General features: G+C 49.5%; 1 protein-coding gene across 2 annotated transcripts in view; it reads right to left on the bottom strand.

The window, feature by feature from the left end:
- Positions 1–12,286, bottom strand: part of INPPL1 (inositol polyphosphate phosphatase like 1) — an 818,513-nt gene that overhangs the window by 380,575 nt on the left and 425,652 nt on the right. For both annotated transcript variants that reach the window (XM_069203762.1, XM_069203763.1), the window contains exon 5: positions 5,642–5,782. In XM_069203762.1, coding sequence (XP_069059863.1) covers positions 5,642–5,782 — 141 coding nt within the window. The remainder of the gene's footprint in view (positions 1–5,641; positions 5,783–12,286) is intronic.

Genomic DNA, 12,286 nt, shown 5'->3' with positions numbered 1-12,286 from the left:
GTGCAAGTACCCCTTGGTACTCACTACAAGCCAGTCCAGCTTCCTACAAGGGGACAGTGAGAGTTGGAGAAGGTCAGAATACCACACCCTCCTTGGCCAATCCGGAGCTATTAAGATTACTTGGGCCCGGTTTTGGCGAATTTTCCTCAATACTCGAGGAATCAAGGGTATGGGGGGAAACGCGTAAAGCAACTGGTCACACCAGGTTCTCTGAAACGCGTCCCCCAAAGCTCTCTGCACTGGATACTGGAGGCTGCAGAATAACGGACAGTGCGAGTTCTCCCGGGTGGCAAACAGATCTATCCGAGGAAACCCCCACAACTGGAAGATTAGACGGACTTGATCTGGATGGAGACGCCACTCGTGGTCGGCCGAGAAATGGCGACTGAGACTGTCCGCACGTACATTCAATACTCCGGCCAGATGATTTGCTACCAAGCAAATCCGATGGTCCTTCGCCCAGGACCATAGTCGAAGAGCTTCTCTGCAGAGAAGATACGACCCCACTCCACCCTGTTTGTTTATATACCACATGGCGGTAGTATTGTCCGTCAGGACCTGAACCGACTGACCGCGAAGGGATGGGAGGAAGGCCTTGAGAGCCAGACGTACAGCCCGTAACTCTAACAGATTGATATGAAACATCTGTTCCTCTGGAGACCAAAGCCCTTTGATCTCCAGGTCCCCCAGATGAGCTCCCCACCCTAGAGTGGAAGCATCCGTTATGACCGTGGTCACTGGTGGAGGCTGCGTGAACGGCCTTCCTTGGGAAAGATTGTCGTCCGCAATCCACCACTTCAAATCCGTGGCATCTCTGGAGATCCTGACAGAACCTTCGAGACCTCCTCTGTGTTGAGACCACTGCCTTCGGAGGCACCACTGTAGAGCCCTCATGTGCCAGCGAGCATGCGTGACCAACAGTATGCAGGAGGCAAACAGACTGAGCAGACGAAGGACCTTGAGGACTGGAACGACCGCTCCACTTCGAAACATTGGAACCAACTCCTGAATATCTTGAATCCGCTGAGGCGGAGGAAAGGCTCGAACCAATGTTGTATCCAGTACTGCCCTAATGAACAGGAGGTGTTGAGAGGGCTCTAGGTGAGATTTGGGCATGTTCACCGAAAAGCCCAGGTCGAACAACAACTGGGTTGTCGACTGCAGATGATGCAACACAAGCTCCGGGGACTTGGCTTTGATCAACCAGTCGTCCAGGTAAGGGAATACTGCTATCCCCTTCCTTCTGAGCTCTGCCGCAACCACCGACATCACCTTCGTGAAGACTCGAGGTGCTGAAGTAAGACCAAAAGGGAGGACCGCAAACTGATAGTGCTGCGACCCCACCACAAATCGGAGATACTTCCTGTGCGACTTGAGTATCGGGATATGAAAGTAAGCATCCTCCAAGTCGACAGACACCATCCAATCTCCCTTGTTCAACACCAAAAGCAGCTGAGCTAGGGTCAGCATCTTGAACTTTTCCTGTTTGAGGAACCAATTCAAAATCCTCAGGTCCAGGATTGGTCTCAACCGACCATCCTTCTTGGGAATCAGTAAGTACCTTGAGTAACAACCTTGACCCTTTTCCTGCTCTGGAACCAACTCCACTGCGCCCTTTGAAAGGAGGACTTGAACCTCCTGTTCTAACAACAGGAGGTGTTCTTCTGAACAATAAGATGGGCGGGCGGGATGGGGGGCGGAAACTCCCGAAAGGGAAGGGTGTAGTTTTTTCCCACAATGCTGGTAACCCAGGTGTCTGATGTGATGACCTCCCACTTGTGAAGAAAATGCAGTAACCTTCCCCGTACAGGAGAGGAGTGAGTGGGAATCGGTGGAAGCCTAAGGCTGCTTCCCCTGCTGCACCCCTCCAGAGGACGAGGAAGAGGCAGAGTGCTGCTAAGAGGCTCCTCTGGTACGGACCCTACCCCTCCCTCTAAATGATCTAAAGGTGAGAGAGGAGGTAGGTTGTTGGAATTTCCCCCGAAAGGAAGAGGAGGATGAGCCACGACCAAAACCTCGAAACCTCCTAAAAAACCTGGAGGAGGCAGAAGAAGCGGCTTGCAGTCCTAACAACTTGGCCGTGGCCCTGCTCTCCTTAAACCTCTCCAAGGCCGAATCTGCTTTGGCACCAAAAAGTTTGTCCCCATCAAACGGGAGGTCCAAAAGGGTCGACTGCACATCCGAAGAGAACCCTGAGTTGCGAAGCCAAGCCTTTCTTCTCGCAACCACCGCCGTGCCCATCGCTCTAGCCACCGAGTCAGTCGTATCCAACCCAGATTGGATAACCTGGGTTGCAGCAGCCTGAGCATCCGACACGAGATTCAAGAGTCCTTGAGGAAGCTCTGTATGCGATGATGTTATCTCGTCCATAAGAGCATAGATGTACCTCCCCAAGATACACATAGCGTTGGTGGACTTTAACGCCATGCTACAAGACGAAAACACTTTCTTTGACTGTGAGTCCAACTTTTTGGAGTCTCTGTCCGCCGGCACTGTTGGAAAAGATCCAGGCGCAGATCTTGCAGAACAGGAAGTCTGGACCACCAAGCTTTCCGGCGTAGGGTGTCTGGAAAGAAAGCCAGGGTCAGATGGTGCAGCCCGATACCTCCTGGCCACAGACCTATTGACAGCCGAGGATGATACCGGCTTCTTCCAAACCTCCAATACCGGTTCAATCAGCGCCTCGTTAAATGGCAAAAGAGGCTCTGCCGATGTAGAGGCCGGATGTAAGACCTCAGTCAGTAAATTTTGTTTCGCCTCAGCCACCGGCAAAGGCAGTTCGAGGAAGTTAGGTGCCTTCCTTATCACAGCATGAAAAGTGGCCGCCTCTTCACTCCGGGGAAGTATCAAGGCCACTAGCTGTATCCAGTCCATGAAGACCCTCGCCAGAATCCTCAATTTCTCCTTCCTCCAGGACCCGTTGATATTCCTGTTCCTCCAAGAGATGGAGAGCACGTCTCTTGAATGGGCACGTCGGCGAGGACTTCTTATTGCCTGTATGACGTCAGACGGCGTTGCGTGGGCAAATGTGACGTCCTCGTCGACGTGCAGAAGCTAGGAAGAAGATTTCCGTCGAAACCTGGGGCCATGGGAGTATTCATTAGGTGAGGAATCCACAGGTAGTTGTGTCCATCAGAAACACTTCTATTAGCTGAGAGCAGACACTAAATTCTACCTGGTGAGAACTCAAAATGTTGTTTTCAATAATCTATAGGCATATCCAGCAGCTTCTTCATCATATTGGGCTCATGCCTAGTGTGTATTCTGAATTTTGCGTGTGAGATACAATCTAACTCAATAACGATAAAGCTTGTATATTTAGCTGCCGTTAATACATTCAGTCACTTCACACAGACTATACGTCAACATTTCTCTCAGCTATCCTTTGCATGTGTTTAGTTCCTCTACATTTTGCCTAAAATATGTGAGCACCTCACGAAAACTATTCTCTGGGCAGTGATTACTGTGAAACTCCAAGCTGACCGCTAATGTGTGTGGCTCTTGATCCTAGGCTCCTATTGTCACCCTTCCTAGCTGATACTGTGCACTTCTCATGGGTCTATTCTTGTAGGGATGTGGGTTATAAGCTCCGCTTTGACTAGGGAGACAACTTTCTAAACTAGTGCCTCTCTTCCCCTCTGGCCATCGTGTTTGCTAGCGTGGGGATTCAGAGGTGGCAGGTCTGGCTTACACAGTAGCACCCAAGCATACATGAGTGCCAGGGTTAAGGGGAAGAACACCATATTTGAGCTGCTGCAGATGGAAGCTGTAGCACTGTCATTTGGCAGGAGACCGATTGCTGGTAAAGAGCATGTGTTAGAAGTCTACTTATCCCTTCACACAAGGAGGCAGGAGAAGACAGTGTACCAGAGGATGATCTTTTTCTTTCACAGAAGGTGATGTGGCCCACTTAAAGGGGCTTTGAGTTGCCACATTCTTGCCATGGAGATCTGAGCCTTGCTCTGCAGAGCATCCGAAGCACACATTTCTGAGATTCTCTTGGGCACCAAGTGGTGCACTGAAGTGCAAAGAATTTTCCTGACAATACCGAATTGAAATTGCTTCCAAATAAGGCTGGGGAAAAAAAGAAAGGCTTGCTGGCAACTTCTTCAAGGCTACTACCTCAGTGCTGAAAAATAAGGAAAATGGATAGTAGGAGGCTCTTCCTTAGAGCTTGCTATTGGAATGGGAATAGACTACTTCTGAAATTCAGGAACACTGCACATTCCAACTTAACTGAGCTCTCTAGGACAATATGTGAAGACCATCAAGCAGAACATTGAAGCCTTCTATGACAGACTGAAAGCTGTGGAACAATCAGTATCCTCTTCGGAGGATTGGAATGGCCTTCTAGAACACTCACAGGATGTGGCAGAGAAGGCTTCTGAAGAGATTGGTGAATTAAAAAAAACTGCTAAAGAAAATATTGAGGACTGATGCAAGACTGAAGTCTCTTGACAAGGGGGACAAACTGAGGATTTTGGGTCTTCTGCATTCAGTCACTGTGGAGAAACGTGCGTTAATAATGGAGGGGATACTACTGCCCCTTTGTGAACTAAGACAATGACATTGCAGGACAATTTCTTCGAAGGAACTCTAACTCTAGGAAACACACGAGGTACAATGTTTGCAAGTGCAGTGAGACAGTACTGTAATGGCATCAAGAAACAAGATTTGTTTTCAAGGTCACTGTGTACTTATTTCCTGACCTTGGCCGCAAGTGATGGGAACTTGACTGAGGGCGGATTTTGAGGTTCAATAGTAATGTTTTGCACATCCTGAAGCTACTGAACTTTTGATAAGTAAAGTTGTTGGGCCTTTGCGGCCAGGTGAGGGTCCTTGTACTTGGGAACTTGCCTTCTGGGGAAGGCAAGAGGAAGACTTAGTGGAACTGGTTCCCTTGTGAGTAGCAAACATTTCTGATTTATACCAGATTAATCCCTTCTCTATTATTTCTCCACTTTGGCGCTTTAAGTGGATTTAGGTTGTTCACAGTACTTTTTGAGGATGTGAGTTGTTTTTAAATGTTGAAGAAATTAGTTTGCTTTTTTGTGGGGCTTTTTACAATGCACAATTGTGTTTGCTATTGATAGTTTCTTCTGTAGGCACCAAATAGTGGATTGATTCAATAAAAAATAAGTTTAAAATTTCCCTAAGAACATTAGGTTTTTTCCATTGAGGTGTTAACCCTCCGATACTCTACTGTTCATAAAAATCATCTGTATTTTAAAGAAACCCGTAACAAGCCTTATGTACTCTTACTTGTACACTGTAATGTTTGACCCCTTTGAATGACTGGCATATTAGGTGCAATTCCAAATCTCTCCACCCTTATGTACACTTATCCATATAATTCGAACCATTTGCACTGTCTGCAACTGACCATGACTTACAGAACAGATCATGCACAGTGAACAAGAAAGCTAAAATCAAACTCTCTTTCCAACATAGGAGGGCCATTAAACCCAATCAAATCCTCTGCTTAGCAGCTGGAACCCATTTAAATTAACTGAACCAGGATATGGAGCGTCCAGAAGGACTGGACAGAAGGCTGGCAAACTTTCAAGTGCCTTCATTTTTCTTTGAATGGGGAAAGTCTCCTTTCATCAGTGAGGCATGCGCAAAAAGAGGCCAACCTTACCAGTGCAGTTTTTTGCATGACGTGACCAGGGTCTTGTTGAGGTGGGGTAGGCTTGTGGCACCAGACTTGACAGCATCAAGATCAAGTGCATAGTTCCCCTTCAAATACTCATGAGATACAGTGCTCAGGCCATTGGTGGTGCTGAAAGGAAACAAAAAAGCAGTCAGCAACAAGACGGTAATTTTTTTTTTTATTGTTTCTTGTTATTTCATACCATAATAATTTAGAAAAAAAATAAACAGTTAACAAGGATTTTTAACAACCAAATGAACGAGTTACTTACCTTCGGTAACGACTTTTCTGGTGGATACATTAGCTACCTGTGGATTCCTCACCTCATGAATACTCCCATGGCGCCAGCATTCTACGGAAATCTTCTTACTAGTCTCTGCACGTCGACGAGGACGTCACTGTCTCGCACGCGACGCCGTCTGACGTCATACAGGCAATAAGAGGTCCTCGACGACGTGCGGACGTCAGTACCAATCATTTTTTACGTGCATGAGAACAACCAGGCAATGCAATGAAAGAACAAAGCAACATCCATTATATTGTAAAAATACACCACATTGTATGAATAACTGTAAATCTTTTTTATGTACATATATATATATATATATATATATAAAACTCTTTCTTTTAAAAATATATACACACACCAAGTATATACATAAAGATATATACACATATACCCATATATATATATAAATATATTATATATATACATCTATTGCACCCTCAAAGATCAAGAGGAGCGCACTCAAGGATTACTTGGCAAGACCATAAAGGCAACGGGGAGGCGGGTGGGACCGTGAGGAATCCACAGGTAGCTAATGTATCCACCAGAAAAGTCGTTACCGAAGGTAAGTAACTCGTTCTTCTGATGGATACAACTACCTGTGGATTCCTCACCTCATGAATAGAGTCCCAAAGCAGTACCACGCCCGGCGGTGGGTGCCTAAATGGTCAAACCAAGAAATCCTGCAGCACTGACCGTGCAAAATGGCCGTCCCTTCTAACCTCAGAATCTAAACAGTAATGTTTTGCAAAAGTGTGAAGGGACGACCAAGTTGCGGCCTTGCAGATGTCGACCACAGGAACACCTCTGGCTAAGGCCGAAGTGGCCGACTTAGCTCTGGTGGAATGAGCTCTAATGCCCTCAGGAGGATCCTTCTTTGCCAAAGAGTAACATATTTTAATGCAAAGAACAACCCACCTGGATAGTGTTCTCTTGTGGACTGCCTTTCCTCTCCTCTTGCCCACGTATCCAAAAAACAGCTGATCCTCCAGCCTGAAATCCTTTGTTCTATTGATAAAGAAGCTCAACGCTCTCTTTGGATCCAGACGGTGCAGTCTTTCTTCCTCTTTGGAAGGATGAGGCGGAGGATAGAACGTGGACAAAGTAATTGCCTGAGCCAAATGGAAGGGTGAAACAACCTTCCGGAGGAAAGCAGCCTTGGTCCTCAACACCACCTTATCCCCATAAAAAGTTGTATAAGGGGGTTTTACTGATAAGGCCTGCAACTCACTCACTCTCCTTGCTGATGTTATAGCTATCAGGAAGACTGTTTTTAAAAACAAATACCTTAAGGGGCAAGAATGCATAGGTTCAAAAGGGGACCCCATAAGGAAAGTCAGGACTAAGGACAAATCCCATTGCGGCATAACGAATGGCTTTGGAGGATATTGATTTAGAAGACCTTTCAAGAATCTGATAACAATAGGGGATTTAAATAAAGATGGTTGGTCTGGAAGACATATGAAGGCTGACAAGGCCGATAAATAACCTTTAATGGTAGCCACTGCACAACCTTTCTGCGCCAGAGATAGAGCAAAAGACAAAACGTCCGATAGATGAGCTTGTAAAGGATCAATCTGCCTCTCTCCACACCACGCAACAAATTTAGACCACCTATTAGCGTAGATAGATTTAGTGGAGTGTCGCCTGGCCGCTAATATAACATCCACTACCTCAGGCGGGAGAGAGAAGGAACTCAGGTTGCCCCGTTCAATCTCCAGGCATGTAGGTGCAGACTCTGGAGGTTGGGGTGTAGAACCTGCCCCTGCGACTGCGAGAGGAGGTCTGCCCTGAAAGGGAGACGGAGCGGCGGGCACGTTGAGAGTTGGAGAAGGTCGGAGTACCACACCCTCCTTGGCCAATCCGGAGCTATTACGATTACTAGAGCCCGGTCTTGGCGAATCTTCCTCAATACTCGAGGAATCAAGGGTATGGGAGGAAACGCGTAAAGCAACTGGCCGCACCAGGTCATTTGAAACGCGTCCCCCAATGCTTCCTGCATCGGATACTGAAGGCTGCAGAACAACGGACAATGCGCGTTCTCTCGAGTGGCGAACAGATCTACCCGAGGAAACCCCCACTTCTGGAAGATTAAACGGACTTGATCTGGATGGAGACGCCACTCGTGGTCTGCCGAGAAGTGGCGACTGAGACTGTCCGCACGCACGTTCAAGACTCCGGCCAGATGGTTTGCTATCAAGCAAATCCGATGGTCCTTTGCCCAGGACCATAGTCGAAGAGCTTCTCTGCAGAGAAGGTACGACCCCACTCCTCCCTGCTTGTTTATGTACCACATCGTGGTAGTATTGTCCGTTAGGACCTGTACCGACTGACCACGAAGGGAAGGGAGGAAGGCCTTGAGAGCCAGACGTACAGCCCGTAACTCTAACAGATTGATGTGAAAAATCTGTTCCTCTGGAGACCAAAGACCTTTGATCTCCAGATCCCCCAGATGAGCTCCCCACCCTAGAGTGGAAGCATCCGTTATGACTGTGGCCACTGGTGGCGACTGCTGGAACGGTTTTCCTTGTGAAAGATTGTTGCTTGCAATCCACCACTTCAAATCCACAGCAGCATCTCTGGAGATCTTGACAGTACCCTCTAGATCCCCTCTGTGTTGAGACCACTGCCTTCGGAGGCACCACTGAAGAGCCCTCATGTGCCAGCGAGCATGCGTGACCAACAGAATGCAGGAGGCAAAAAGACCGAGCAGACTAAGGACCTTGAGGACTGGAACTACCGCTCCGTTTCGAAACATTGGAACCAAATCCTGAATATCTTGAATCCGCTGAGGCGGAGGAAAGGCCCGACCCAATGTCGTATCCAGTACTGCCCCTATGAACAGGAGGCGCTGAGAGGGCTCCAGGTGAGATTTGGGCTCGTTCACCGAAAAGCCCAGGTCGAACAACAACTGGGTTGTTGACTGCAGATGACGCAACACAAGCTCCGGGGACTTGGCTTTGATCAACCAATCGTCCAAGTAAGGGAATACTGCTATCCCCTTCCTTCTGAGCTCTGCCGCAACCACCGACATCACCTTCGTGAAGACTCGAGGTGCTGAAGTAAGACCAAATGGAAGGACCACAAACTGGTAGTGTTGCGATCCCACCACAAACCGGAGAAACTTCCTGTGTGACTTGAGTATCGGGATATGAAAGTAAGCATCCTGCAAGTCGACAGACACCATCCAGTCTTCCATGTTCAACGCCAAAAGCACCTGTGCTAGGGTCAGCATCTTGAACTTTTCCTGCTTGAGGAACCAATTCAAGATCCTTAGGTCCAGAATTGGTCTCAAACGACCATCCTTCTTGGGAATCAGGAAATACCTTGAGTAAACTCCTTGACCCCTTTCCTGCTCCGGGACCAACTCCACCGCGCCCTTTAAAAGGAGGACTTCCACCTCCTGTTCTAGCAACAGGAGGTGTTCTTGTGAACAATACGAAGGGCGGGGCGGGATGAGGGGCGGAAACTCCCGAAAGGGAAGGGTGTAGCCTTTTCCCACAACACTGAGAACCCAAGTGTCCGACGTAACAGTCTCCCATTTGGTGAGAAAATGCTGTAATCTTCCCCCTACAGGAGAGGAGTGAGTGGGAAATGGTGGAAGCCTAAGGCTGCTTCCCCTGCTGCACCCCGCCAGAGGATGAGGAAGAGGCAGAGTGCTGCTGAGAGGCTCCCCTGGTGCGGACCCTACCCCTCCCCCTAAAAGATCTATAGGGGTGGGAAGAGGCAGGTTGCTGATATCTTCCCCGAAAGGAAGAGGAGGAAGAGCCACGCCCAAATCCACGAAACCTCCTGAAGAATCTGGAAGAGGCCGTGGAAGAAGGAGCTTGGAGTCCCAACGACTTAGCCGTGGCCCTGCTCTCCTTAAAACGTTCCAAGGCCGAATCAGCCTTAGCCCCAAACAGTTTGTCCCCATCAAACGGGAGATCCAACAATGTGGACTGTACATCTGCCGAAAAGCCCGAGTTACGTAGCCAGGCCTGTCTCCTTTCCACCACAGTTGTGCCCATTGCTCTGGCTACCGAGTCGGTGGTATCCAGTCCCGTCTGGATAATTTGGGTCGCAGCAGCCTGGGCATCAGAGACAAGATCCAAAAGACCCTGGGGAAGCTCTGTAAACGAAGAGGAGATGTCATCCATCAGAGCATGAATATACCTCCCCAGGATACAGGTCGCATTAGTGGCTTTTAACGCCAGACTGCAGGACGAAAAAATCTTCTTCGACTGCGCCTCTAGCTTTTTTGAGTCTCTGTCCCCAGGCACCGTCGGGAAAGAACCAGGCGCTGATTTGGACGAACAGGAGGCCTGCACAACCAAGCTCTCCGGCGTAGGGTGCCTAGATAGGAAACCAGGATCAGTTGGAGCCGTCCGATACCTCCTGGCCACGGCTCTGTGAACTGCTGGGGAAGATGCCGGCTTCTTCCACACCTCTAAAACCGGATCCAGCAGAGCGTCATTAAAAGGTAATAGAGGCTCCGCCGCGGCTGAGGCCGGATGCAACACCTCTGTCAAAAGGTTTTGTTTCGCCTCCACCACCGGCAAAGGCAGGTCCAAAAAACTAGCTGCCTTCCGTACCACTGTATGAAAGGAAGCAGCTTCCTCTGTATATTCCCCCGGGGACAAAAGGTCCCACTCAGGGGAAGTGTCCAGCCCACTGGCCGACTCCAGTCCACGCAGCCCATCACCCGAGTCCTCTAGCTCTCCTTCCTCTAGGGCTCGTTGGTACTCCTGCTCCTCTAGTACCCGGAGAGCACGCCTCCTTGAATGCAGTCGTTGCTCAATCCGCGGAGTCGACAACACCTCCGCTGAAGTCGGAGATCGGCGCCGATCTTCCGAAGCCACCGACGCCGCATCCGGCGCCACAGGTAACTTCGGCGCCGACTGAAGAGCAGATGAAACGGATGGACCCACCGGAGTCACAGGCCGAAATCTCGACGTCGACGGGATGGAAATCCCTGGGGCCAATCCCTCCGAAGCCATCGGAGCGGCCACCGGCGCCGACACTGGCGCCGAGCCCACGTTCCCAAACGGGAGAAAGGGCATAAAGGGTGCCGGCCGAAGAGGCGCAGGATCACCCAAAGAAAAGGCCAAAGGCCCAGCCGGAGCACCCCCTGGAGCCATCTGTTGGAAGATGGCATACATCGCATTCAAGAATGCGGAACTATCGGCTCCAGGGGTGGGAAAAGCCGGATACTGGGGTGCCTGACTCGGAGGCGACCCCGACGCCGGCCTCGGCGTCTGCGCCGGAGAAAACACCTGAGGCTCCAATACCTCAATCACCGACGCCTGTCCAGGCGAAGTTGGAGACGTCGGAGAGAGCAACGGCGTCGAAGGATGCGGCGTCACCGTGGGGCTGACCTCCCATGTCCTCCGGCGCCGATCCGGAGACCTGGAACGAGCCTCCCTTGAATGACGCCGAGATTCTCTACGGCGCCGGGAGTCTCGATGACGCCGATGTCTTGGAGAAGACTTTTTCTTGTGATGCTTCTCCTTTGACTTGGCCATAAACAGCTTCGCCTCGCGTTCTTTAATGGCCTTCGGATTCATGTGCTGACACGAATCACAAGTCGAGACGTCGTGGTCGGAGCTCAAACACCAAAGGCAATCGGAATGAGGATCCGTCACCGACATCTTGCCTCCACACTCACGACAAGGCTTAAATCCAGACTTTCTCTGCGACATTATTTCCACAGAGAAAGAGTACGCAGCAAGATATACACTGTAACCGCAAGAGTAACAGTTGCTCCCTCGAAGATAACCGTTTCGAATGCACGGAAAAAAGGGAACTGACGTCCGCACGTCGTCGAGGACCTCTTATTGCCTGTATGACGTCAGACGGCGTCGCGTGCGAGACAGTGACGTCCTCGTCGACGTGCAGAGACTAGTAAGAAGATTTCCGTAGAATGCTGGCGCCATGGGAGTATTCATGAGGTGAGGAATCCACAGGTAGTTGTATCCATCAGAAATTAAGAGTTATGTCACTGTTAACGCCTTAATGCCCAGACCCATTCTGCGTTCTCTTTTTCCAATAAACTTGGCCACTAGAATACAGACCAGAGTCAAGTCAACTCCCTTCAAAAATGCCAAAGTTAGATGAACATAACAAGTTACTGAGGTTACCCGGTAGACACTGTCTGGCCGAGATTCCTTACCCAGGCATCAAACTGGATCTTGAGGTTTTTTTAGCAATCCTCTTGCACAACAGTAGGTTGTGTAACTTGGCTCCGCGCGACATTGTCCATGCCAAAAGTGATGTACGCAGTGCCCATATAGGCACCGCCCCAGCTCGCGGAGTTCAGTTCTTGACTGTTTTACAGCACCAGAAGCACTGAACTAAACTGTGGGGTA

Source organism: Pleurodeles waltl, chromosome 8 (assembly GCF_031143425.1).
Source record: "Pleurodeles waltl isolate 20211129_DDA chromosome 8, aPleWal1.hap1.20221129, whole genome shotgun sequence".
NCBI classification, from domain to species: Eukaryota; Metazoa; Chordata; class Amphibia; order Caudata; family Salamandridae; genus Pleurodeles; species Pleurodeles waltl.
This window is presented reverse-complemented; position numbering and strand designations above follow the sequence as displayed.